Source organism: Geotrypetes seraphini, chromosome 15 (assembly GCF_902459505.1).
Source record: "Geotrypetes seraphini chromosome 15, aGeoSer1.1, whole genome shotgun sequence".
In the NCBI taxonomy this organism is placed as follows: Eukaryota; Metazoa; Chordata; class Amphibia; order Gymnophiona; family Dermophiidae; genus Geotrypetes; species Geotrypetes seraphini.
In genome coordinates this window covers 2,128,202-2,155,886 of record NC_047098.1, presented here as the reverse complement: position 1 = coordinate 2,155,886, position 27,685 = coordinate 2,128,202, and the positions used below count along the sequence as shown (strand labels likewise).

General features: G+C 45.3%; 1 protein-coding gene across 1 annotated transcript in view; it reads right to left on the bottom strand.

Moving 5' to 3' along the window:
* Nucleotides 1-3,506: 3,506 nt before the first annotated feature.
* Nucleotides 3,507-27,685, bottom strand: part of FBXO42 (F-box protein 42) — a 64,957-nt gene continuing 40,778 nt past the window's right edge. The window contains exons 5-10 of the mRNA XM_033921931.1: nucleotides 22,975-23,128; nucleotides 22,430-22,540; nucleotides 19,542-19,638; nucleotides 9,549-9,605; nucleotides 8,681-8,797; nucleotides 3,507-5,771 (exon numbers count right to left, since the gene is read on the bottom strand). Coding sequence (XP_033777822.1) covers nucleotides 4,644-5,771; nucleotides 8,681-8,797; nucleotides 9,549-9,605; nucleotides 19,542-19,638; nucleotides 22,430-22,540; nucleotides 22,975-23,128 — 1,664 coding nt within the window. The 3' untranslated portion in view covers nucleotides 3,507-4,643. The remainder of the gene's footprint in view (nucleotides 5,772-8,680; nucleotides 8,798-9,548; nucleotides 9,606-19,541; nucleotides 19,639-22,429; nucleotides 22,541-22,974; nucleotides 23,129-27,685) is intronic.

The following is a 27,685-nucleotide window of genomic DNA, read 5'->3' as shown; positions in this document are numbered from 1 at the left end:
GCAACTACGCTTCTTGTGACGTAGCACGTCCTGGCCTTAGGGTCGGATTATCACGTGACCTGCCCAAGTTGGCTCCGCCCACTGCACGAGTCATTCAGAGCGTGGCTGCCAGAGAAAGGCGTGGAAGGAGCGACCGAGTGGGCTCAACCCCGGTGCTGCTCCTTGGCCAAAGCCACTCAATGCCCGCCCTTGCCTAGCAAACTACCCTCATGGGAAAAGGAAAAATGCAAATCTTACATGAAACCAATGTAGAAGTTAGACTTCTAAAATAAACTACTGCAGAAAGCTAGAGTGACCCAGATGGAACTCAGGCTGCAAAAGAGACGCTCTGGACTGCATGGGAAGAGCTTTGATGAAAGGTTTGCACAAAGTCAGAAAGCCATGGCGTGGCTACTGGGCTTGGAGGCTAGTGCCTATTACACGATTCTGAATAGCCAGTGAGATTTTACCTTCTGTAAAATACAAGGGACCACCCTACATTGCTTCTCCAACAAGAAGTGCTGTAGCCATCCAGTGGCTCAAAGGCCACTGCTGCTCTTTGTGATGTTAGTCAAGTCACTTAATCTTCCCTTGCCTAGACTGTAAGCTCTTCAAGGACAGAGAGAATACTATGAATTTGGGAATGGAGCTAAATCCCCACAAGCAATGTCAGGATCATTGGCACAACAGCTTCTGTCTGTATTAAGAAGCCAACCGTAAGCACCTCCTTAGGAGCTGGGTTTATTAGAGATGCTGAAAATAGCAGCATCTCCACCTTCAACACCACTTCAGTTTGCTGTGAACCACAGAAATGAGGGTTCATGTTCCACTGACTCACCTTGTAACCTTACACAAGTCATTCCATCTCTGCCTCTGTTAGCTCTTTAGACAGGAACTTGTATTCAAAGTCTTACCGTGACTACAATGTAAATGTGACAATTTATCACTCAGGTTACTCTGTCTGAGCACACACATACCCCAAAAGGGAAGAGGCAGAATTGAAAAATGGTACTTTAATGGGTTGCATGACCCAAAACAATACCTTGCTTTGAAAACACAAGAAATTAACAATGAGATCTACGTTTGTTAAATACAGTACATGCATCACATTATCAAAACATGATTCAGGGAAGAGGGCAGAATACAAGGCACTGAGCTGAAAGCTTCATAGTCTTATGAGCTGCAAAATTAGTTTACACGGAGATCACCAGTGGGACCTTTCAGCAAATCTGTAGAACATAAGAACATAAGAAATGCCTCTGCTGGGTCAGACCCGAGGTCCATCGTGCCCAGCAGTCCGCTCACGCGGCGGCCCAACAGGTCCAGGACCTGTGCAGTAATCTTCTATCTATACCCCTCTATCCCCATTTCCAGTAGAAATTTGTCCAATCCTTTCTTGAACCCCAGTACCGTACTCTGCCTTATAACGTCCTCTGGAAGCGCATTCCAGGTGTCCACCACACATTGATGGTGGGGGAAGGTAAGAACAGTCCCCAACTGAAGATCTGAGAAGAAAAAGGTAAGGAAACCCACAATAATTTAAATAATAGTTACTGAAGTTGAATTTTGGTTATTTGTGACATTTTCAAGGAAAGAGCTTACCCTGTACATTGAATGCAAAGATACTGAATTCAGCAAAGGACCTCATATCACTCCAGACAGATTTCAGTACACTGGAAACATTTATTACTGAGCCAGGATCTGTTTTTATTTGCTTTCCTTTGAAAATGTGTATGAAACATCACTGTTTGAACCCAGACACATTTAATACCACCATAATTGTAAGAACAACACAATGACTAGAACAGCAGATACAACCCAGCTTGCATTTACCATCAAAGGCAGATGAGCACACATATTCCCAAAGGCACAGCAGGGCTTCTACAGATATCGTGTCTGCCCTACCCTCATTTGCATTTCAGCTCTGTTGATTGCTAGAGAAATAGAGCTCAATTTTATACCCAGGGCAACTCAAGTATGCAAATTGGATCTAATATATTTGATGAATATTAATTTCATTTTGGACAGTCTGAAAACCAATCCCTACAGTATTATCAATTCTTGTACAATCCCACTTTATTCCAGGACTGGTGGGTTGTTTACCTCATCCCGCCAGGAAGACTCAAATATTGAGTGCAGAAGCGGAACAAAAGATTAGGTTCTTACCTTTGCTAATCTTCTTTCTTGTAAATCCTCACTTTATTCCGGGACCAGTGGGTGGTTTACCTCCTCCCGCCAGGGTTCTGTAGGAAGTCTCAAACATTTGAAGCTTTTACCCCCTTCCTCTCACACCTTACCACTGAGCATGCACCTCTGTCTATCCTCTACAGATGTTCCTGGCTGCTTAAAGTCTGACTGCAGTCCAGAGGCGTATGCTCAGTGGCAAGGTGTGAGAGGGAGGGGGTAAAAGCATCAAATCACTGTAGCACACACAAAGACAAAGCAGAAATATCTCAGCTGATTGTGGGTTTTATTTGTAGCTAATCTTGGTTTTCTTTCACTTCATAGTTCACCATGTTTTTGTTAAAAGGGATTCCTCGGCATTTATGATTTCACAAAACAAGTGTGTTTGACTTCAGGGTATGCAGATCATTCATTCCCATCACTTACAAGACTGGGGGGTGTCTTCTCTCTGGACACTTGGATATCAATTTCTGACATTTCAGGCTTTGTCTCAGTACCAGAGAGAGAAGAGTTTCTGGTTCTCCTTGTTTATTTGGCCTCTGTGTTATGTTACAGCGTCTAATCATCATAGGAATTTATGCTCATTTCAAATGGGCCAGTGCTGGAGTGTTAGTCCAAACAGTGCTGTGCAGATGCCGACAATTTCATTCCTGGACCTGGCTCCACATGCTCAGACTAGGACCTTTGGGTTGGGTTTTCAGGCTATCCCCAATGAACATGTATGACAGAGATCTGCATGCTTTCTACCTCCACTATTAGGGCAATTCTATAATTGGGCACATAAGTAGCACTTTAATTAGCCCTTACTTTATGCAACCAAGTGCACTAAGCCCTATTCTATAAAGGAGCGTGTAACTGCAAGAGGACGTATGTGGGTGGGGCATAGACGTCTCCTACTTAAATCAAGCACCTTATGAAATATGCACTACATAGCATACCAAATTGTAACAGCCATAGACCTGGCGTAAGTGGGCACATTCATTCTGTAACAGAGTCTTGGCACCAAGATGCAGTTACAGAACTGGTGCCAAGTTATAGAATTGCCCCCTATAAGCAAACCTTTCTCAAGAATATTCTTTAAGGAATTGGAAGCCCTCAAAGACTAGAAGGGACATTGCAGATGCAGTGCTCACAGCTCATGAGTGGCAGAATCCTCTGAGCATAGTTTTGGGCCGATCTGGGAGCATTTAAATTAGGCTTCAGAGGTAACCATGATCCCTTGTTGCCACAAGTCTGAGCTGGAAGAAAATAAAAACGGAGAAAAATTATTGAAGCTATATATGAAGGTCCAATTCTGAATGGAACAGAGACCCAAGAAAGAGGAAAAAAAAATACCCAATATCTCAGAGGACAGGATTTTATTTTTAGGTCTTTAAATTTGAGAGACATTTTGAATTTCTGATCTCTGCGCAGTTTTCAAGGTTTTGGGTGTTTAAATAAGTCTAATTTTAAACTAATACGCTGATGACTATTCCAGCCTGGCAGTAGGATTATTACAAAACAAACAGGTCAGAAATCTTACACTATTGTTTTCAGTGGAGGCAACAGGACCCAGGACAACCATTTTCAAAAGGTAACAGATAAGTTTTAGCATGTGGGTGTGCACGCACATGAAGAACCACATTTCTTTGCAAAAAAAAAATCATGTGTTACTCTTTATGTATAAGAAATTGATCTACAAATAGAGCTTAATACATTTTTTGACAGAATTATTTTGTTTACATTTCAATATCGATTCTCCCCCAAGCTCTTGATCTAGTAATCGATTCAATTCCTTCTCCCAAAAAAAGTAGCCAAGAAAATAAAAGGCAGCAGAAGCACCGCTTCATCCTCCCCCCCCCCCCCCCCTTTCTGAGGGCTTTTCCCAAAAGATTTTCCTTTTGTCTAAACCCTAGACTGAGCTTTGCAGTGTCAGTACCCAAAATCAAAGATATTCTAGGTATGGGCCAGAGGGGTAGGAAATACTGCAGAGGCAACATTCATAACACAAGAGAGGTGGCAAAAACTGATTCGTGCTCTCAGTATGACATCTACTGGCTGGGGGTGTACACTGCAACCATATGCTGCCGATGTACTTGGCCCATGAATATAAAGGAGGGAGAGAGAGAAATGAATGCAACTAGAATGCAATAGCTATTCTTCCCAGTTTCGCTCGGGGGGGGGGGGGGGATTTCTGCCAATGGCACTAATTTAATCTCTGACAAGCAGCAGCAAAGGGCTATCTATAACAGATGTACCAAAGAATAAAGTGAGAGAACAGCAGAGAGCAACATGCTTTCAAAAGGTGGGAAAAGATGTACAACATGGAGTAAATGGAAAAAGAAACCCAGAGGAGTTGACTGTGACTTTTGTCAACTGGTGGCTTTTCACTGTTTTGCTCAATTCACAGCTTAAAACACTTAAATCAGGTAGTGTAAAAAAATTTAATAAAATAAGAAAGTCATTGAAAGAATCAGGCAGTTGAGTAGGCTTTTGCCATGTTATCTTTTTGCTCGCACAAAATACAAGGCATTAGTTTTGGGGTAGTACTTCACGTTCTGTTTCTTGTCCATGAGACCACCAAATATGATCAGTTCCCCTCTGCCCTGCACTACTGTGTGGAGGCTGGTCTCGGGGGGCCCCACTACAGAGTTGCTGTTAAATACCTTCCATTTCACACGCCCCTTTTCCATGATGTCCTTAATGTCCAGCACATACATCTGCATAGGTTTACAGTTCATACTCTGATACAATGGTTTGCCCACGTTCAGTGACTGTGGCGGATGGTGACCCAACCGCCGAGCTATAGGAGGTAAAGAATGTCCATCAGCTTGGGTGAGGGCAGTTCTTGGAGCTGATACAGCTTCAGCACTGCTTCCTCCATGAACCTGGTTAACAGGGGATCCTGGTGAAGACAAGTTAGGAGGACTTACCGATAAAGACGTAGATGTCCCTTGAAAAGAAATGGAGGAGAGAGCTTTGACAGCCTCCAGTCCCCTACGCAGAGCTCCTGGAGACACTGCAGCAGAGAAGGAAGTTGTAACATGAGGTGGCGTGTGGATTCCATTTGTCTGTTCAGGGGGGTTTCTCACATTTCCACTAACTATCCTGTCCATACCTTCTATTTGTCCGCTGGGGGGGGCTGCTTTCTGATCCCAGTTCAAGTCTACAGCTCCCAATTGTAGATCCTTTGTATCAGGCAGGGATCCTCTTCTTGAAGGGAGAGAAAGACTAACTTTCAGATCATATCCCTCAACCATGGATGGTGTACTAGGAGACAGTGTCTGTACTGGACTGTCCAAAGAGGCACCACCCACTGCCACTGACCCAGGAGACAAGCTTCCACCATTCATCACAGGCGAACAGTCTCCTTTGGCTGGCGAGAGGCTTCCCTCACGGGATCCTGATGGAGTCTGCCTTTGTGCTCTTGGTCGCAGTGTCCCCCAGCGGCCATTAACGCAGGGGGCTTCATCTGTGTTCCGCACTGGAGACTGAGACCGATACTCCCTTGTTTCAGGAACCAGAGCTGGAGGGGTGGCACTGATGGGAGAAGGACGAGAGTTCAGGCTGGGACTCAATGGAGCCCTTCCACTAGGAGCCTGGCTGAAGACAACAACACACTGTCCTACCTGGAAAAGAGAGAGTGTGACTTTAACCCACTGATAAAATATAAGCATTAGGCTTCTACAACCAACATTGTTACAATCTAGAATCATTTCTACAAGTGAAGTGAACTGATATGTGAGCTCCCTGCCCACAAACTGGCAGCAAAAGTAATTCCAGGAGTATGGACTCATTTTCTTTAAAATTCAGGACTTAAAGGAAGCAGCAAAAAAAAAAAAAAAAAAGATCCATGGGAGAAGGAAACAATGGATGAGATCTAATTTTATCTGCAGAGTGCACACAATTGCCTAGCTCTGAAAAAGTAAGATACCCACCTGAAGGAGGCACCAACTGAAAATCAGCCCAAAAATATATTGGCTATCAAGTCAAAACTTCTGTTCTCTATCCAGATTTTTCTAGGCTTGGTGGGACTCTCAGTACTAATCACAGACAGAATGAAACCCCCAAAAGAACTGATAGGGGATTGGAGAAAGTTTAGGGGAAAATATACTGTATAAGGACCCAGGATACTATTGAAATTGTCTTCCCAGCAGCCTGCAGTTGCAAGGAAAAAACAATTTGAAGTGTCTGTATACAAATGCTAGAAGCCTAAAAAATAAAATAGGAGAGTTAGAGTATAAAGCACTGAATGATGGGATAGATATAATAAGCATCTCAGAGACCTAGTGGAAGGAGGATAATCAATGGGACACTGTGTTACCTGGGTACAAATTATATCATAAGGATAGAATAGATCAAATTGGAGGAGGGGTTGCGCTATATGTTAAAGAGGGAATTGAATCAAATGAAATCAAATCAATATTCTGCATGACAGATAGCAGTATGGAATCCTTATGGATAGAAATTCCATGTGTGAAAGGAAGGAATATAAAGGTAGGGTTATACTACAATCCCCCAGGACAAAATGAGCAGACAGATGAAGAAATGTTTTCAGAGATTAGGAAAGCTGGAGAAATGGGCAACAGTATAATAATGGGTAATTTCAATTACTCAAAATATATAAGGAAAACATATATATATATATATATATACTTTATAGTATATATATATATAAAATGTTGGAGACCAGGGAGTTTGTGCAGCTGGCGTCTGGACAAGTGTTTCATCTGAAGAGCACGTACTACGGAAGGGGTTATCTATATTGTGCTCTGCCCCTGCCCTTTGTTGGGCAGACCTTGCGAAGGTTGAAGACTAGACTTTTGGAGCATAAGTCATGTCTACATATTAGATGAATGGAGGAGCCCTTCGCAGTACATTGAAGGCTAAACATCAGTTTGGGTCCCTGCGTTGTGCTGTGATTGAACACCTCTCGTATTCAGCTAGTTGCGGTGATTGGAGGAGTCAGCTGTGTCAGAAAGAACAGAGGTGGATCTACACTCTGCATGCCATCCACCCAGCTGGGAAGAATGCCCGGATTGAATGGGCATTTATTATATACAGCGATCCTTTGTACTTCAAAGCATACTTATTTATAATTTTTAGCTTATTCACTGGTCTTCCAAAGTGCCAGTATTAGCCAAATGTCATGGGCTAGGTGGCAAAGTTCAGTTGTGGATTAAGAATTGGTTATCGGTTAGAAAACAGAGGATAGGGTTAAATGGAGGAGAGTAAACAGTGGAGTGCCGCAGGGGTCTGTACTAGGACTGGTGCTATTTAACTTATTTATAAATGATCTGGAAATTCATCTGGATTATTGTGTTCAATTCTGATCTCCTTATCTCAAGAAAGATATAGTGGCGCTAGAAAAGGTTCAAATAAGAGCGACCAAGATGGTAAAGGGGATGGAACTCCTCTCATATGAGGAAAGACTAAAACGGTTAGGGCTCTTCAGCTTGGAAAAAAGACGGCTGAGGGGAGATATGATTGAAGTCTACAAAATCCTGAGTGGAGTAGAACGGGTACAAGTGGATTAATTTTCACTCCATCAAAAATTACAAAGACTAGGGGACAATCGATGAAGTTACAGGCAAATACTTTTAAAACCTATAGGACTTTTTTTCACTCAGAGAATAGTTAAGCTCTGGAACGCATTGCCAGAGGTTGTGGTAAGAGTAGATAGTGTAGCTGGTTTTTAAGAAAGGTTTGGACAAGTTCCTGGAGGAAAAGTCCATAGTTTGTTATTGAGAAAGACACGGGGGAAGCCACTGCTTGCCCTGGATTGGTAGCATGGATATTGCTACTCCTTGGGTTTTGGCCAGGTACTTGTGACCTGGATTGGCCACCTTGAGAACGGGCTACTGGGCTTGCTGGACCATTGGTCTGACCCAGTAAGGCTATTCTTATTTTCAGTATCAATCATACAAATTATGATTTTTTTTTCTTGGTGGGAATTGGCCAATCTCCATGACAACAATCAAGAAAATCTCTTATTACCTAATATTACTAGATTCTGAGAGGGAGAGGTATTACCAAAGGCTCACCGATCACTATATCATTCTTTTTATAGCACAAGCTGGCATCTGGATGAGTACCTGAATATCGGTGATAATCTTACCAGCACCCAGATAATATTAACCAGAAAGTTATCCAGTTGGTGGACTGAAAGTTGTCATTAACCAGACATTCAGTGGCATTACCTGTAATAATGCCATTGAAAATCCAGGAATGAACCTAGTCTACAGACTATCCAGGTAGGAGTTTTTCCTGTATGCATAAGACCTGCTAAACACTGACCCTAAGATTTTCTCATTTAAAGTTATTTCCTGGTTCTCAAGATGTAACCCTCCATGGGAACTGCACCCATTCCACAGCTAGCTTCGTTGCTCGAGTCTAGATGAAATGAACTAAGCAATAAGAAATGATGAACCACAGCCAACTGCAAAGGAGCAACCATGATGTTGCACACTTGGCACAAATGCAGCCACTTATTTCGTGCCACATTATTGTCTGAACTTCTCCAGTTCATTCTCCTCACCCTGCAGGCGGGGTGACACCACAGTTCTGGGGCGCCATGCTCTTCATTCTCCACTTTCAGCTGCTGCCAGGTCCAATAACTCGTGTGCATGTGGAGTAGCCAGGCATCCTTAAACAGCTATTTGAATCATAATAAGAAAACTAGGTCTTAGTATCCCGCATTCATTTTAAACACAATCACAATAATTCCCAACTGAGAGATTTCCTTCCGCCCCCTCCTGGTTCTGTTATAGTGTTGCCCACAAGGAGCAGAACATCTTTTAGGGATGATGGGCCAAACACGCGAATCTCTGGCCCTGGCCCCAAGCAAAATACTGACAGGGCCACCATGGCCCAGCTCATTTTTCTGCCTATGGTATTTCCACAACAAAATATCAGTTTTACTACTAATCATTTCTATAGCGCTACAAGATGTACACAGTACTATACACATTTAATGCAGGCACTTTCTCTGACCTTGGTGGATTCACCATGTAAGTTTTGTTTTGTTTACCTGGGGCAATGGATGGTTAAAGTGACTCACCCAAGGTCACAAAGAGCTGCAGTGAGAACAGCCAGGATCAAAGCCTGCTGACTAACGATTGCTTTGCTTCCTGTTCTGAAGACTAAAGGTGAACAGAGCTAGCTAAATGACTGGAACGCTCTTCCGGAGTCTGTTATAGGGGAAAACACCTTCCAGGGATTCAAGACAAAGTTAGACAAGTTCCTGCTAAACTGGAACGTACGCAGGTTAGGCTGGACTCATTTAGACCACTGGTCTTTGACCTGGGGGCTGCCGTGTGAGCGGACTGCTGGGCACGATGGACCACTGGTCTGACCCAGCAGCAGCAATTCTTATGTTCTTATGAATGAGACATCAGTAGACTTACTGCATTTGGCCCACCACAGCCTCCAAGGATTAGAACAGTTTCATCATCAATAATGATCTGAAAGGGAAAATAAATCAAATGTTCTTCATGAAGGAAAAAGCATGCCATGGCAAAATGAACAAAAAAATCACTAATAGTGGACATGGACAACAAAACTAATTTTCCCAACAGTGGAATAAAACAGTTCTCCTAGGACAAGCAGGATGAGTCAGCCACATATGGGTGTTGTCCCAACAGCTCCCAATTTACGGATAAGCTCTCCAATAGCTCAGAGAGATTTTTTTTTTTTTTTTTTTCTCTGAGCACGTGCAGAGCCCGGGCCCCACTGGGCATGCCCGAGCCCTACCCATTTCCCCCTGCTTCCCCCTAATCCCCAGTCTTTAGTTTCCGCCCGTTCCCATCGGTCGGATTTTTCCACAGCTCTCCATTTTTCTACAATCAAAACTTGTTCTACTTACCATCTTGAAGATGCCAGAAACATCAAAGAAATGTCCGCGCTGCAGGAAAAGGATGAGCACACTGGACCCTCACGAGTTGTGCGTTCGCTGCTTGGGCACAGCACACGAGGAACAGTGTTGCATGCTCTGCGTCCGTCTGTCTCCACGGGCACGCAAGCTGAGGAAGAGGGCACTGAGAGACTTCTTGAAGAGAAGTGAGGCCCGAGAATCGTCCTCCAGCAGCCATCCTCATCGGAGTGTAGCAGCGGGGGATCCACAGAAGAATCCAGTGAGGAGCCTCCAGGACGTCCTGGCTCAGTCGACCCCCCCGACTGCAACTTGCCCGGTCGAGAAATCTCTCCCGGATGTCTTGCATGCTGTCGCTAGCCGTCGGCCCCTGCAAGAAGCCGATCGGGGTTTGCCATCCGGCCCCCCCCTCCCGAAGTCATCGGGAACACCATCGGCCTCTGCCCGAATGGGCACATCGCTGGGGGCGCCTCCCGGTCTCGCACCTACCCCCACGTGTGGACCGGAAGAGAAGCCATCTCCCTGCTCCTCCACAGCCCGATCCAGCGTGAAGCCACGCCCCCCAGCAACGAGGGAGCAGCAAATGGAAAGGGAGCCCAGGGAGAAACCAGCCTGCATGCAGCCACGCCTCCCACCAATGGAGGAGCAGCCAGCTACCGGCCTAACACGCCCCCTAGCAACGGAGGAGCCAATCCCCGATCGGCCATGCCTCCCAGCAGCAGGGGATCGCCGCCCAGGTCCGCCCCTCCTGCACAACCAGCCAACCAGCAGCCAGACCCGCCTCTCCGAAGAGAGAACTCCTCGGGCAACCCCTCCTGACATCAGCAGGCAGGGAGATTGCAGGGGCACGCCTCCCGATCATCTCAGGATGCCGGCTCAGCTACAAGCAGCCTGAGAAAGGGGCACAACTGAGGCACGCTGCAGGGAGAAAAATCGGGGTTCAAAGGTAAGTCCTATCTGCTTGTTTTTGGGAAAAAACCTCTGATAATCTGTTGCAGCTCCGAGGGCTCTGCCCCACCCTCCTCCCAATCTGAATGTTAAGGAGAAAGAATCTCTCATGCTTCTTTCCCTTGGAGGGGACCTGCAGATCTCTCCCCCCAGTAGGAGACATGCTGCCCCAGAGTTCAGCTTATAAAGGACATGCTGAAAAAAAAAAAAAAAAAAAACCAACTCCTCGATGTTTCTTTCTCTCTTGGGGTCCTGCAGAGTCTACAATCCACACCTTTCTCACCCTGCCCCCCTCCCCCTCTCATGTTGGGAACGAGGAGTCGGTTTTTTCTCAGCAGGGTGCTGATATCTTCAGAGATGTGGCAGGTCAGACCTTGCCTCTCCAAAGGTGGGGCTTTGAAACTCCTCAGTCTAAAAAGCTGTTTGCTCTTCATAATACCTAGGCAGAGTGCTTTTCCAGCTAGTATGAGGGACTCTGATACTTTCATGATTTCTATAGCACTGAAAGGCATATGTAGTGCTGTACAGTTTAATATACAATAGGCAGTACAGCAGGAGAAGCCCACGCAAGAGGCATTATCTCTCCCCTTTTCTCTGCCTACAGGCACAGTGGGAAACGCAGCCAGGAGCACTGGCACAGATGAAGGGGTGCACCCTGCCCCCTCTCTGCAGGCCCCCCCCCCCCCTCTCAAGATGGACAGAGAAGGGCGGTGAGATACATGGAGCCACCCAACCAGTCAAGTGGAGCAGCACATGAACCTGCGAACCACCAGGGGTGGGACCAGCAGCCACAGTTAATCCTCCTGCTGACCCACTCCTCTCTCAGCGGGCTACACTCCCCACATTGCCCTTTAGAGGGAGCCACGCACAACAACATGGCGCGGTCCAGCGGCATGCCATGCAACCAAGCAACGGAGGAACAAGCTACACACCAGCCTCCAACCATGCCCCGAGTCACCACCCCCGAAAAAAAAAAAAAAATAAAAAATAAATAAATAAATAAATAAATAAATAAATAAATTAAAATAAAAACCCCCACAAACGAGGACTCACCCCAAGTCCCTCCAGAATCTCACAGCTTTCTCAAGATCCACGTGGGTGGACAACAAGTACCCAAGGCAGAGTACTACAAGGCCTGAACTACCAGTACCAGTACTTCACGCAGGCAGTGGTGATTCCAGCCCACAAGAACCTCCTGGACTGCAGAGACAAGATTTGGCTGCCTCCCTCCTCAGGGCAACCAACATCAAGGAGACTGGGATTGAAGTACCAGATCTTTCCAGCCCAGGGATTCCACAACCCGCAGCAGCCATACATGGACATCGCGGTAGCTTAAGAGAAACAGGGCAGCACGACCCCCCCCCCCCCTCCAACTACCGTCAGGGAAGGAACTGAAAAACCCTGGTTTCCACGGGGAAAAAGACCTTCAAGGGCGCAATGCTGAGCGCACGTATTGCTGCGCTCCAGTTCCAGATGCGGCTTTATCAGGAGGCCACCCTCCATCTGACGATCTAATTTTCCCGCAGCAAGGAGAGGACCTGCTTCGGAAAAATCAATAGAGGCGGTGACGAACAGAGGAGATCACCAAAGGGTTTCTACTCCAGGAACCCCCGCGTCACCATGGACTCTCAACGGCTCCAAGAGCGTTCACAAAGTGCGTGGCAGTGGCACATCCTCGCCTTCAAGGGGTGCGCGTCCTATCTTATCTCGACAGCTAGCAGCCCCGTCAACCACCATAACCCTCCTCCAAGAACTGGGGTTCCTCATCAACTACATGAAATCCCACCTGATACCCACCCAGGGGATATCGTTCATCTGGGCAGTCATCGACACCACGCAGACCAAGGCCGTCCTACGGGACTACCAGATCGACGCCATGACATCCCTGGCCCAGTGCTTCCCTGCCAGCAGCTCATCGTCAGCACGCTCCGGTCTTTGTTGTGCAGCACACCTGACTACTCATGTGATCCCGGAAAGGGCACCTCAGACGTCACTGGGACCAGTGTACCCAACCTCCGACCACCCACCTACTGTAGCTCAGGGCCTTAGGGAATGCCCGCGAAACCCTCAAACAGGCAGGGCAGTCCTCACCCAAACAGAAAACCAGGTGGCCTTGCACTATATCAACAAACAGGGAGGGACAGGGTCAACCTCGCTATGCAAGGAAGCTTGCCACATGTGGGAGTTCTCCAACTCCATTCAATGCCCCATCCAGGCAACTTACCTCCCGTGAAAGCAGAACGACCTGGCAGAAAGACTCAGCCACCAGCTGGATCCCGATGAGTGGTGTCTCAACCCAGCGGCGATGAAGAAGATCTTCAGCACCTGGGGCACACCGAGTATCAACCTGTTTGCAACCGAACCGAACTCAAAATACTCGACCTTCTGCGCAAAGAGATCAACCCTTCGCCGTCTCAGCCCCGACGGTCTGTCTGTGAGTTGGAACCAAGGTCTCTTATATGCCTACCCGCCACACCCTAAGTCCTACAGAAGATTCTTCAGGACAGAGCATTGGTGATCATGATTGCCCTGTTCGGGCCCCTGCAATCATGGTTCCCGTTCCGGCAAGGGATAGCGGTTCACCCTCCTCTCCCCCCTCCCGACCAGTGCAGTTCTCATTACACAACGCGGGAACCTTACCCTCCACCACAACCTGCGTTCCTTAGCTTGACCGCATTGATGATGAGAGGATGAACCTACCACAAGACGTGAAGCACACTCTTATGGCAGTCAGAAGACCTTCAACCAGAAAACGCTATGGGTTGAAAGGGAGAAGGCTCCGCTACCAGGGCACAGACACGCAGCGAGACCCCTACAACTGCCCCATACCGGACATCCTGCAGTACATACTGAGCTTATCTCAGGGGGACCTAAAACCCACTTCCATCAAGGTCCACCTAAGTGCAATCGCAGCATACCACGCTGGCCTAGACAACAAACCAGTGTCGAGGCATCCAGTAATCACAAAATTTCATGAAGGGACTGTCCAATCTGCACCCACCGGTCAGACCACCACCGCCCGGATGGGACCTCAACTTGGTGCCGCATCAGCTCACCTCGACCCCTTCAAACCTTTGGGGGAGGCAGATCCCGTATTCCTGGCCGGGAAAACCCGGACCATCGTCTCTGCCTACACACTCCCCCATGAGAACAGGGTGGTACCCAGAACCACCCCCGATTCTTGCCGAAGGTAGCTTCAGCGTGCCTCCCGGCACTCTACATCTTCCCACAGGGAGGCACACTGCCACCTCAGCAACACCTCCTGACTGTGTGTGGGCCCTGACTATGCAGCAGATTAGACAAGCCTCAATTGTTCGTCTCCTACGACCAAAACAGACCAGGACTTCCGGCCACCAAACGCAGGCGCTCGCGCTGGATATAAGAGTGCATCTCCTTCACCAAGCACTACTGCCTCGACATAGCATTCCACGCTCCAAATGCATTCGGCCGAGCAGTCTTGGAAGTGTCTCCTCCCTCCCAGGAGGGACAGCAACCACTAGCACAGCCTTGACAAACACTGATCAAGTAGGGTGTTATAAATATCGACAAACACTGATCAAGTAGGGGGTTATAGATATTGATTAAGTAGGTCTTCCAGCACTCCTGCCTAGACTGAATGTGGAATAGGCAAGTATGAATTCTCACATGCAAGTACGAATTGCCACTGTTGACCAGTTGGTTTCTCACTGTTCATTTATTGTCATTGACCAGTTTCACTGTTCTGTAAGTTAAGTAGGTCTTCCAGCAATCCTGTCTAGTCTGAACGTGGAATAGGCAAGTATGAATTCTCATATGCAAGTACGAATTGTCACTGTTGACCAGTTGGTTTTCTCACTGTTCATTGATTGTCATTGACCAGTTGTCGCTGTTCTGTGAGTTAAGTAGGTCTTCCAGCACGCCTGTCTAGACTGAATATGGAATAGGCAAGTATGAATTCTCACATGCAAGTACGAATTTTCACTGTTGACCAGTTGGTTTCTCACTGTTCATTGATTGTCATTGACCACTTGTCGCTGTTCTGTGAGTTAAGTAGGTCTTCCAGCAATCCTGTCTAGCCTGATTGTGGACTAGGCAAGTATGAATTCTCATATGCAAGTACGAATCGCCACTGTTGACCAGTTACGAATTGTCACTGTTGACCAGTTGGTTTTTCTCACTGTTCTTTGATTTTCATTGACCAGTTTCACTGTTCTGTAAGTTAAGTAGGTCTTCCAGCAATCCTGTCTAGTCTGAACGTGGAATAGGCAAGTATGAATTCTCATATGCAAGCACGAATCGTCACTGTGGACCAGTTACGAATTGTCACTGTTGACCAGTTGGTTTTCCTCACTGTTCATTGATTGTCATTGACCAGTTTTTCGCTGTTCTGCGAGTTAAGTAGGTCTCCCAGCACTCCTGTCTAGACTGAACGTGGAATAGACAAGTATGAATTCTCACATGCAAGTACGAATTGTCACTGTTGACCAGTTGGTTTCTCACTGTTCATTGATTGTCATTGACCAGTTCACTGTTCTGTGAGTATTATTGCTCAGTTAACACAGCACTTTATCTAAAACCTTGTTTCCACAACTTTACCTGCTTTGCCTGATTACCCTGCCCGGCTCGGCCTCCACAGCCAGGCGAGGGATGCACAAAGCGCTAAGGCGCAGGTCCAGTCGGTACATCCCTCGGCTAGGGAGTCACCCATATGTGGCTGACTCATCCTGCTTGTCCTAGGAGAAAGTGTAGTTACTTACCTGTAACGTAGGTTCTCCGTGGACAGCAGGATAGTCAGCCACACAACCCACCCGCCTCCCCATACGGCCGACCCGGCCACAGCTAGGAACATCCTGGGGATTAGGGGGAAGCAGGGGGAAATGGGTAGGGCTCGGGCATGCCCAGTGGGGCCCGGGCTCTGCACGTGCTCAGAGAAAAAAAAAAAAAAAAAATCTCTCTGAGCTATTGGAGAGCTTATCCGTAAATTGGGAGCTGTTGGGACAACACCCATATGTGGCTGACTATCCTGCTGTCCACGGAGAACCTACGTTACAGGTAAGTAACTACACTTTTTCGGGGAATGAGCAAAGAAATTAGACAGTCAAATGGAGCTAACCTGCTGTAAACAAAGCAGCACAGAGGGGCAACTTGATCACCTTCTTGCCGCTGAGTCCTTCCTTCCAATGTAACTTCTGGTTTCACCGGAAGTTACATTGGAAGGGGACTCAGCGGGAAGAAGGTTCAGTGAACTTCAGTGCTGCGTGTGACGACGTTGCCTCTTCATCCTACAAATGCTTTTAAGAAGCTGGTAGGTCCGCCCCAGGAGGTACAAAACGGTCAACGGGGGAGTTGCAGGTTTGTTTGATGTTTTGTTTTGTTTTTTTTGCCGATAGCCGCGATCACTAGAGGAGGGCTCATGGACCCGTGAAAGGGGGACGAGGGTTGCTTGGGCTGCTGGACTAGCTGGAGCCGAAGGGAAGGGAGACAGTTGCTGTATCTAATCTGGGGATTGGGGGGCGGAGAAGGGAAACAGGTACTGGGCCCATGTGGTGGGTGGAGTGGAGCTGGAGGGAAGGGATAGGTGCCAGACCCACACCTGGGCGCTGAAGGGAGGGGATAGAGGTGTTGGACCCATTTTAAGGGAGCTAGAGGGAAGGGAGAGAGGTGCAGGACCTGTAGGGAGGAAGAGAGAGAAGAAAAGGAAAGAGAAAAGCTGTACCAAGGGGATGAAGGAAGAGTGCGTAAAATATTGAACATAGCAGAGGGAGGGAGGAAAGAGTGTGAGACACACATTGGTGTAAGGGAGTAAGAGAGGGGAGAAGCTGGACACAGGGAGATATACAAAAAGGGGGAAGATGGTAGGCATGGATGGGAGCATAAGAACAGGGACAAAAAGGGAAATGAGGCATGAGAGAGGTATATGGACACAGAGAGAAGATGGCTAGAAATGGGGGAGAATAAGAACGCAGAAGGAAGATGCTGGACAGAGGGGAGTGATAATGTACACAGGAGGAGGGAATCATAGAAAGGTGAGATGATGAAGGCAGAGAGATGGGCACAGGGGAATACTAGAAAGGGACGTATAGGAGACAGAGAAGGGAACAATACATACACAGAAATAGAAGATGGATGGTGAGCATGGAGAAAGAAGACATGTCCAATGTTCAGGAGACCCTGGCAAGTGAGTTAAGAGAAGACAAAAGAAAAAAGAGACCAGTGCCTGAGACCAATATGATTTGAAGAATAAAATGACTAGACAACAAATGGTAGAAAAAAAAAATCTGTATTTTCTATTTTGTGATTAGGATATATTAGATTTGAAATATGTATCCTACTAGAGCTGGCTGTGCTTCTTTAGCTTCCAGCTGGCTTAGGGCTCTCTTAGACCAGGGGGCAGTTGCCCTAGTTGCACTCCCCTAACACTATTCCTGTCATGTATGACTGTTATATTCTGTTAGCATGATTTTTCTGTGTAGCATCTATAATAATAAAATGCTAGCCGCGCATGTGCACTCTCGCCGCGTGTTCCCTGAGATCTGATCTGTCGCATTAGGCGAGAGTGCGCATGCGCGGCCGATCAGTGCCCCCACCACCTCTGCAAGTCGAGAGGGATCGCGGGCGGTCAGCGCCCCCACCACCCCTAAGAGAAAGGATCTGCGGGTCTGGAGAGAAGCGGCGCTGCTGAGCAAAAGGCCATCCTCGCCCGCCCGGCCCTGACCCGCCTGGAACTTTTACTCTCTGCCTCTCCTCCCCGCGCTGCCCTCATTTGCATGCCACCTCACATCCGGTTAATAGTAGGCGCATTAGACGGTTGCCATAACAATGTTGCACACACAGAAGTACAAGGGGGCTACAAATACAGATTCAAAGAGACAAACAAAACAAAGCAGACAGATAGAAAATGGACAAGGAAAATTACTTGAGCGACAGACAAACAGTAAAAAAAAAAATACTGCAGCGACAGACAAATAGGAAAAAAAAAAGGACAAAGGAAAGAGACACAAAGAAAAAAAAACAACCTTTAGCAGCCAAAGAGACAAACACCAAAACAAACACAGACAGAGAGACCAAAAGTAAGAATTACAGTCAGTAGCCAAAGAGATAGACAGAAGGTGACAGTCAAAAAAACACAGAAGAAACCTTTTCTACACACCTGAACCCCCGTTGACTCTCCCATCCAACCCTCCCACTGCGGTCTGACTCTACCATCCAAAACTCCCTTTCCACAATCTGACCGGTTTCCTTAGTTGCTTTCCGAACACCCCACCTTCCCTTCTCACGGTCTCCAAAAAAAAAAAAAATTAAAAATGCTGCACAGGAAAATGGACAGGGGAGGGAATGCTGATGTAGCTGCTGCATAGGGAAGTGGGGGAGAAGAAAATGCTGCACAGGGAAGTGGGGTAGGAGGGAAATGCTGCTGCACAGGAAAATGGAGGGGGAGGGAGGGAGATAAAAAAAAAGAAGAAAGAAACAGAGAGAGAGACAAAAAGAATGAAAAACAGCGGCACAGGCAGACAGAAATAATTAAAGACAAAGATACATATATTCTAGAACCCGTTAATGTAACGGGCTTAAAGACTAGTTCTGTAATAATTTGGCTTATTCAGTTTTTCTCGATAGTGGAGGGGATATTTGTGAAGGGGAGGGGAGAGGGGGGTTCTGTTGATCCTTGCTCTGTATTTGTATTTATAAAATGACAACTGAACAGAATATTGTTTCTTTTTATACTTTAATAAAATAAGTTCAGTATAAAATCATAACTATTCGAGGCTTGTGCGGATGGGATCAAATTGCTTGCAGGGATGGGGACAAATTTTTTTCCCTGCGGCATTCTCTAATACTAAGCCACCACTGCCACTTCTCCAAAAGCAAAGTACATAACACCAAAATAGAGCTTCCACTGTTCTTGCATCTTATTCTGACAAAGTCTTGGAAAGCAGATGAAACACCTGCTCACTGCATGGTTGCAGGGCCTTGGAGATAAATAGGCTTGCTTTCCTGTTTACAGCGGCAGCTACCTGCATTGGCCAGTCTTGTGCAGGATGACAAGACTGCAGCGCTCCAAATCTCCACATCTTTGCTCATCCTATAACTGCAAGCTCTAAGCATTCCCAAAGATTTGTTTGACTACTACGGAAACAGGTGCAAAGATACAGAAAGGGGAAATAAGGAGAATGCCAGCAAACACACAAGAATCATCACAACGGACCACCAACATCTAATTTACTCAGAAGTGCTTAGCAGATCCTAATAGGATGAATTCATCTTTGTTGCTCACTTCCACAACTAAGGACAACAGAGGATGGAAGAGAAGGTAAAAAAGGAAATGTGATGACGGGAAATGGAAGTGTGAGCAAGATTGCCAGGGTGAATTAGAGATTAAACACAGATGGAGAGAAAAAATAGAAACAAAATAAGCTGAAGAAATAACATGATGATGAGAAAAGAGGAAGCAGAAGAGAGAAAAAAAGGTGAATTAGCGAGGTTAAAGTTAGGGAACAATTTTTGGATTTACTTAAAATTGTTGGCCTTTGTTCATACACTAGTCTCAAGATCCAGACTGACTTGGCTATTCCTGGTGGCCAAAATGGAACAGCATGCTCACCTGTGACTGGCCACCTCTGGGATGAGGGCTGGGGCCAGAAATATTTGGTTTGGACCAAGCCCACTGCTCCAGATCCAAAACCCATAGATCGCTGCTCCTAAAAAGAGAAAAGGCTGTGTGAATACTGCACTGTGCAATCCTGTTTGTTTCTCAACCACGAGTGTAGAATGGCAAACGCAGCCCCATCACCCCTTCCCCCTTTCTCATACACTACAGAGGCATAGACTAGAGAGTCCCTGGGAAAAACACACATTCAAGCTATTTGTGATCGTTTCTGCCAGCTGCTGTAGAAACACAGTAAACAAATTAAGTGCAGAAATAATATTAAAATTTCTGGGGAGATCATTTTCAAAGTTGCTCTTTACAGTCCCTATTTTTCTTTTTTTGTTAAATACAGAACCAATATGGTACAAATTTCTGTCATAAGTTGGAGCCCAATCTTAATTTTCTGAAACAGGCTTCCTTACTCAATATCCATCAGAACCCTGATATCTGTGATCCAAAAATGTGTTTGGACAGAAACCACATCTTACAAATTGCAATTCCAAACATAGAATATACCACTTGAAGAAAATCAGATTTGACATAGGTGTTTACTAGATTTGATTAACCACCTTTCCCAGTTCATATAAGGGCCATGTACAATAAAAACTTATGCACAATTATGTTAACATGCAAAATCCATTCAGGGATTTAGGGGGAACTAAGGCACAGGTATTGAACAGCTGACTCCTGCCCCTTATTTTGTGCCTTGGGGTGTTTAGAGTTGGCAGGGGCAGGTACCGGGATGTTTAACGTGGCTGTAGCTAGACAGGAGCTGGCCTTTCTGCATACCTTAAGAACAAAAGAATAGCCTTACCAGGCCAAAACCCAAGGAGTAACAATATTCCATGCTACCGATCCAAGGCAAGTAGTGGCTTCCCCCATGTCTTTCTCAATAACTTTTCCTCCAGGGCTTGAACCCGTCCTCTTCAACATCTTTATAAACGATCTGGACATAGGTATGATGAGTGAGATGATTAAATTTGTGGACGATATGAAGTTATTCAGAGTAGTGAAGACACGGGGATTGCAAAAATCTGCAACGTGACATAATCAGGCTCGAGGAATGGGCATCAACATGGCAGATGAGATTCAACATGGATAAGGGTAAAGCAGGGATCTCAAAGTCCCTCCTTGAGGGCTGCAATCCAGTCGGGTTTTCAGGATTTCCCCAATGAATAGGCATTGAAAGCAGTGCATGCACATAGATCTCATGCATATTCATTGGGGAAATCTTGAAAATCCGACTGGATTGCAGCCCTCATGGAGGGACTTTGAGACCCCTGGTGTAAAGTGATGCATGTCGGTAACAAAAATCTCATGCACGAATACAGGATGTCCGGGGCAGTACTTGGAGAGACCTCCCAGGAAAGAGACTTGGGAGTTCTGATCGATAAGTCGATGAAGCCATCCACGCAATGTGCAGCGGTGGCGAACAGAATGCTATGAATGATAAAGAAGGGGATCACGAACAGATCGGAGAAGGTTATAATGCCGCTGTACCGGGCCATGGTGCACCCTCACCTAGAGTACTGCATCCAGCACTGGTCACCGTACATGAAGGAGGACACGGTACTACTCAAAAGGGTCCAGAGAAGAGCGATTAAGATGGTTAAGGGGCTGGAGGAGTTGCCGTACAGCGAAAGATTAGAGAAACTGAGCCTCTTCTCCCTCAAGCAGAGAAAATTGAGAGGGGACATGATCGAAACAAGGCACTTAGTAGATAAGGACAGGTTGTTCACCCTCTCCAAGATAGGGAGAACGAGAGGGCACTCTCTAAAATTGAAAGGGGATAGATTCCGTACAAACATAAGGAAATTCTTCTTCACCCAGAGAATGGTAGAAAACTGGAACGCTCTTCCGGAGTCTTTCATAGGGGAAAACACCCTCCAGGGATTCAAGACAAAGTTAGACAAGTTCCTGCTGAACCGGAACATACGCAGGTAGGGCTAGTCTCAGTTAGGGTGCTGGTCTTTGACCAGAGGGCCGCTGTGTGAGCAGACCGCTGGGCACGATGAACCACTGGTCTGACCCAGCAGCGGCAATTCTTATGTTCTTATGTTCTTAACTTGTCCAAAACTTTCTTAAAACCAGCTACATTTTCCGCTCTTACCACATCCTCTGGCAACACTTTCCAGAGCTTAACTATTCTCTGAGTGAAAAAATATTTCCGCCTATTGGTTTTAAAATTATTTCCCTGTAACTTCGAGTGTCCCCTAGTCTTTGTAACTTTTGACGGAGTGAAAAATCGATCCACTTGTACCCGTTCTATTCCATTCAGGATTTTGTAGACTTCAGTCCTATCTCCCCTCAGCCGTCTCTTTTCTAAGCTGAAGAGCCCTAATCTTAAGAAAAACAGTTTTCATTTTTGGGAGGCAGTGAGGCTGAGGCTTTCTGTTAAAGTATAAAAATGTTATTGAAAAAATGTTTGGAGCCTTTATAGAGCTGCCCATCTCAGCAATAGAACATGTTTCAAATTGTAAAATTTGTATTTCTTTTTCTTTGGGTTTTAACAGAACAAAGTTGCACGAGGAATTCAGCACTGCTGGATTTGTATATCAATTTCCGTCAACTTAAAATGGGCTTTTTGATTTCATTTATTATTCTAATCAAACACTCCATTCAAACAACCCCTCCGCTCTACCCTTAGGTCAGAGACACACAGAGACACACACACACATACAGAGGGGTTAGAAAGAATGCATCAACCATGATCTACAAGCTTTTCCCCCTTATCTAGAGCTGTATCTGGATCAATAGCCAAGAATCTGCTGTTTACCAAGGTGAGGAAATTGAAAGCTTTCAGGTCTCATCCTGGGACGTTAGTCTCCTGATAAAGAACTTACATTTGTCGAGAGCCCAGGGAACCACCAAAAACGATCATTTTATCTCCTATGACACAGGAAGAATGACCTGCCATAGGGGGAGGCCCGTGGGTAGTCACTATACAGTTCCACCTAAAGATAGAGAACAGGTTCAAAATCCACTTTTTTCCCCATCCTTAACGCAATTTATTGGAAATAAAATGCACAGAAATTGTACCTGAATTTTATGACATTACCTTTTCAGACTATGTGATTTAGAAAGCCAAGATAGCAAATTATGTAATACCACTGCCAGTCATGCCATTAGTTTTCTTCTACCAATTTACTCGTTCTCTCTACCCCTGACAGAGTGCAAAAGGAACTGCATCGCTTCCCCTCGAGGGCATGCCCAGGAGCTGACATTTCCCACGATCTACTCATTCTGCAGCTTGAATGGTCAGCCAGTGAATAAAATGTGACTTTACTAGCCATCAGGGCCTCTCTTGCACCTATCCCAAGCTCAATTCCATTACTACTTTTTAACGAAGAAGTCACCAAAGACCTAGCCTGCTCCAGGTAGCACTTACCAGTTTTTGGAGGGCGAGTAGGTGTGTATCTCATCAAAGAATCTCTCAGGCTGGTGCAAAGGGTAAGGGCTTGGCCGGGTCCAGCCTCCAAAAAGCACCAGGAGTTCCTTGTACACAACTAAAGTGGCCCCAGCCTTGGGGGAGGGATACGAACCTGGGGGAAGGAAGGGAAGAGATGATATGAATTCTCATCAATCAGCAAGGAGGTAAAAGGGATACAAGTCAGAGATGTATTCCTGTAAAGGATCAAAACAGCATTTCTGTGAGTGGTCAAAGCCAGAAGCATTTCAGCTGTGTAATAAGCAAGGTACAATAGACACACAATAGTGTAAAGCCAATTCTTATCAAAATGTGACTTCTAATTACTTCATGGATGAGGATGGAGCCGATGCAGAAAGCTACTGCAGATGGTAACATGATTAGTGCGATGTCTGCACACAAGTTTCTAGGTGCACGATGCAGAAGTTAACCCTGCAGAAAACATCACAGATACCAGTTCACAACATATTAAAATGAATGGTAATAAGATTATTAGCTATCTGGTGCCAAAGAAGAGAAATTGGAGAGGAATATGTAGGAGCTGCTAAAAAAAAGCCAAATTGCTTAACAAATATTTCTGTTTTGTGTTCACGGCTGAAGAACTGGGAGCAGGACCGCAGAAGACAAACGTGAATAGTGACGGAGGAATAATAGACTCTGATCGATTTTCAGAGGGTTGTGTTCGTGAGGAGCTAGCTCAAATAAAGGTAGACAAAGCGATGGGGCCGGATGATGTACATCCAAGGGTGCTAAAGGAAATTAGGGAAGTTCTGGTAGCTTTGCTGACTGACCTTTTCAATGAGTCTCTAGAGTCGGGAGTGGTACCGGAGGACTGGAGAAGGGCGGATGTGGTCCCTCTCCACAAAAGTGGAAGTAAAGAAGAAGTAGGGAATTACAGGCTGGTAAGTCTGACTTCTGTGGTGAGCAAATTAATGGAAATGCTTTTAAAAACAGAGAATGGTCAAGTTTCTGGAATCCTGTGGATTACAGGACCGGAGGCAACATGGATTCACTAGAGGTAGGTCTTGTCAGACAAAACTGATCAATTTCTTTGACTGGGTGACCAGAGAATTGGACATAGGATGTATAAATGATATTGCTAAAGGATTGTCGGGTAAGATTTGCCTCTTTGCGGATGATACCAAAATCTGCAATAGAGTAGACACGCCGGATGGTGTGAATAACATGAAGAAAGACCTGGCGAAGCTTGAAGAATGGTCTGAAATTTGGCAGCTAAAATTTAATGCTAAGTAATGCAAGGTCATGCTTTTGGGATGCAAAACCCAGAAGGAACAGTACAGTTTAAGGGGGTGGAGAATTATGTGCACGACGGAAGAACGGGACTTGGGTGTGATTGTATGTGATGATCTTAAGGTGGCCACATAGGTTGAAAAGGTGACAGCAAAAGCTAGAAGGATGCTAGGTTGCTTAGGGAGAGGTACGGCTAGTAGGAAAAGAGAGGTATTAATGCCTCTTTATAAGACTCTGGTGAGACCTCATTTGGAATATTGTGTTCAATTCTGGAGGCCACACCTTCAAAAAGATATAAAAAGGATGGAGTCGGTCCAGAGGAAGGCTACTAAAATGGTGTGTGGTCTTCATCATAAGGCGTAAGGGACAGACTTAAAGATCTCAATCTGTATACTTTGGAGGAAAGGCAGGAGAGGGGAGATATGATAGAGACGTAATATAAATGTGCATGAGTCGAATCTCTTTCATTTGAAAGGAAACTCTGCAATGAGAGGGCATAGGATAAAGTTAAGAGGTGATAGTCTCCGGAGAAATCTGAGGAAATACTTTTTTACAGAAAGGGTAGTAGATGCGTGGAACAGTCTCTCGGAAGAGGTGGTGGGAACAGAGACTGTCTGAATTCAAGAGGGCCTGGGATAGGCACGTGGGATCTCTCGGAGAGAGAAAGAGATAATGGTTACTGCGGTTGGGCAGACTAGATGGGCCATTTGGCCTTTATCTGCCATCATGGTTCTATGACTTTAAGGTGAGCCCAACACAGAAAGAGAATGCCAGGTCTGAGGCAGCGCAGAAAGGTTAGCTTATTCTTCTATAGTACAAAGGATCTGGGAGGATTTAGCTATATCGAATAGTATATATTCCTATTATTCAGCTGACTATGAGCTTTGAACTTTAACATAACAAATAATAAAAGAAGCTACATGAGATCAGAGGATTTAGCATAGTAGAACCCCAAATTATTCAGATTTGAATTTAAATTGCTAATTGGCTGAATATGAAAACGTTTTGGGGACATTATTTGGTACCACCCTATATGCCAATTTCTTCTTTTTGCTGTGAACAAAACAAAATATTTTTAAGGCTGACAGGTGGTGATGGTTCTGCGCACAGGTTCAAATTGTATATACATGTGCTGAAATTATTTTGTGCACAGAAATACTGGCATGAAAAAATCTTACACAGAAGAAATTTTTGAGATCCAAATATTTTATGCACAGAAGTGGTGTAAAATAATAAATAGAAGCAAGAAAGAGAATGCCATAAGAGGACAAGGTAATGAGCAGTAAAAGGCGGACAGTTTAACTATCCACCCAGAAGAGCCTGGGGAAAAACACATGGATCTTGAGCAGAGTTCTAAATTGCTCAGATCTCAATGGCAAAGACAGGGCATCCAAAGAAAAGGTGCTATGAACAAATACGCAGAATGCCTAGTTTTGTCTAATCTGGAGACAGATGGTCCACTTACACAATTCACAGATGAGAAGCATAAAGATTGTGAAGGCGTATATGGGGAAATTAAGGAAGATAGCCAGGACAGAGTTGGAATATAAAGAATTTGTGTTAAGAGTTACTATTTTAAATTAAATCCTGGAGGTGACTGGCAAGGTGGAATGTGTGAGGAGTCTAAAGGTTAATTGGGAGTCCAGGATGACACTTATTTTGCTCAGACATGAGAACAACAGTACTAGTTATCCTCAGTGCAGAACCTTGTACACTCACCAGGCTAAGTGTGCCAGAAACATGCACACTTCAAATATGGATATGATTAGCTAACTGCATTGGTAAGCAAAAAAAATGTTTCTGGGGCTGCACAAACACGCAAATGCTGCAGCAAGACAGAGGGGGGAGCCGGCAAGAGGCAAACACTGCATCGCCCTCGACCGGGGCTAAAGGTTGGACACCCCTGTACTAGACCATCATAGGAAATGGATAGGGCTAGTTATGACATCAGCATGAATGGTATTAGCTGCACATTAGAAAAAAGAGATATACTATCAATTAAGATAAAGTTTGTTTATAATATGACTAAATTAACTGCAATGAGAAGAAATCGGATATCCACTTTTCAAAAAAATCTGCTATATTAGAATAGATCACAATGATTTGAATGTATAATGGTTGTGTCCCAGTAAAGCTTGGAAGGACGGAAAATGTTGTTATTATTATTATTATAATCTATATGGTTGTTATGAAGCAGGATTTTAAAACTTTTGTATTTTGAAATACTTTAATAAAGAAATTATTTTTTTTTAAAAAGGCCATTTCCACAACTTATATCGCCCGCGGCAAGCAGCCGCCGATTTCACTTTGGGACATCGGTGTTGAGGGCAGGCTCTTCTGTCCTTCCCTAGCTGTTACCATTGCTTTGGTATGTCACCTAGTGTATGGCATGTAGAAGGGACATAACAGAATGGAAGATTAGGTTTCTACCTTTGATAATCTTCTTTCGGTTAGTCCCTGTAGGATCCATACAACCCACCCTCTCTATATACACTCAGTTGTTGAATAGCCTGCTTCTTTCTGCCTCGATTGTTCTCTTTGAGGCTTGAAGTCTTTCCAGCCAGTTGATGGATCCTGTGAGCATATGCTTTACTGAAGGCCGTCTCATGTGGGTGCTCGTTGCACGCAGCAGGTTAGTTCTACATTGTTTCTCAATGTTTGGCTGGATTGTCTTTGGTTCATATTTTGCAGAGCAGACCGGTTCAAAATTTTTGTGTTGCTGGGGATCTTCCCCAGTTCCCCCTTGTCATGGATTTGTTCAGGTATGTTACTTGGCTTTGGGACTTAACTGGATATGTTTCTAGCTCTCAGTCTAAGGGGGAGGAACATGTGCTCAGAAAAGTGTTGGATTTCTGCAACTCCTGGATTGTGGGTTGGGATTGAACACCTAGTGTATGGAATCCTACAGGGACTAACAGAGAGAAGATTATTGAAGGTAGAAACCTAATCTTCCATTGGAGAAGCTGCAGGCAGTAACAGCATTGGTAAAAAATTTGTAGCATGACTAAGGAGGAATTCCTCAAGGGGCTCTTACTGATTACACGTGTGCTAAATGCTAAGACGCTTGTTAGATGCCAATCAATTAGAGCCTCTTGATGAATTCTCCCTAAATGTTACCAAATACCATATGCAGGCCCCTTGCTCCTCCCATTTTAAGGTGCATCTTGCTGTTTTGTATAAAGCTAAAACTAAAGATACATTTTCCTCTCGGCTGGAAATTGACTAGCACCCTGGAAACAGAATTAGACTCTTGATTCTAGTATGTCAGTAATTGGTGGGTGGGGGGTGCAGCAAGGCACATATTATCCAGATTACAGTTTTTAGTGTTTGGATCTTTTGTTTTCTCCAGATAGATGCTCTAAATAGCAGGAGTTGATGGTCATACAAAGAAAAGCAATTATGCGTCATGTCTTGATTTCTG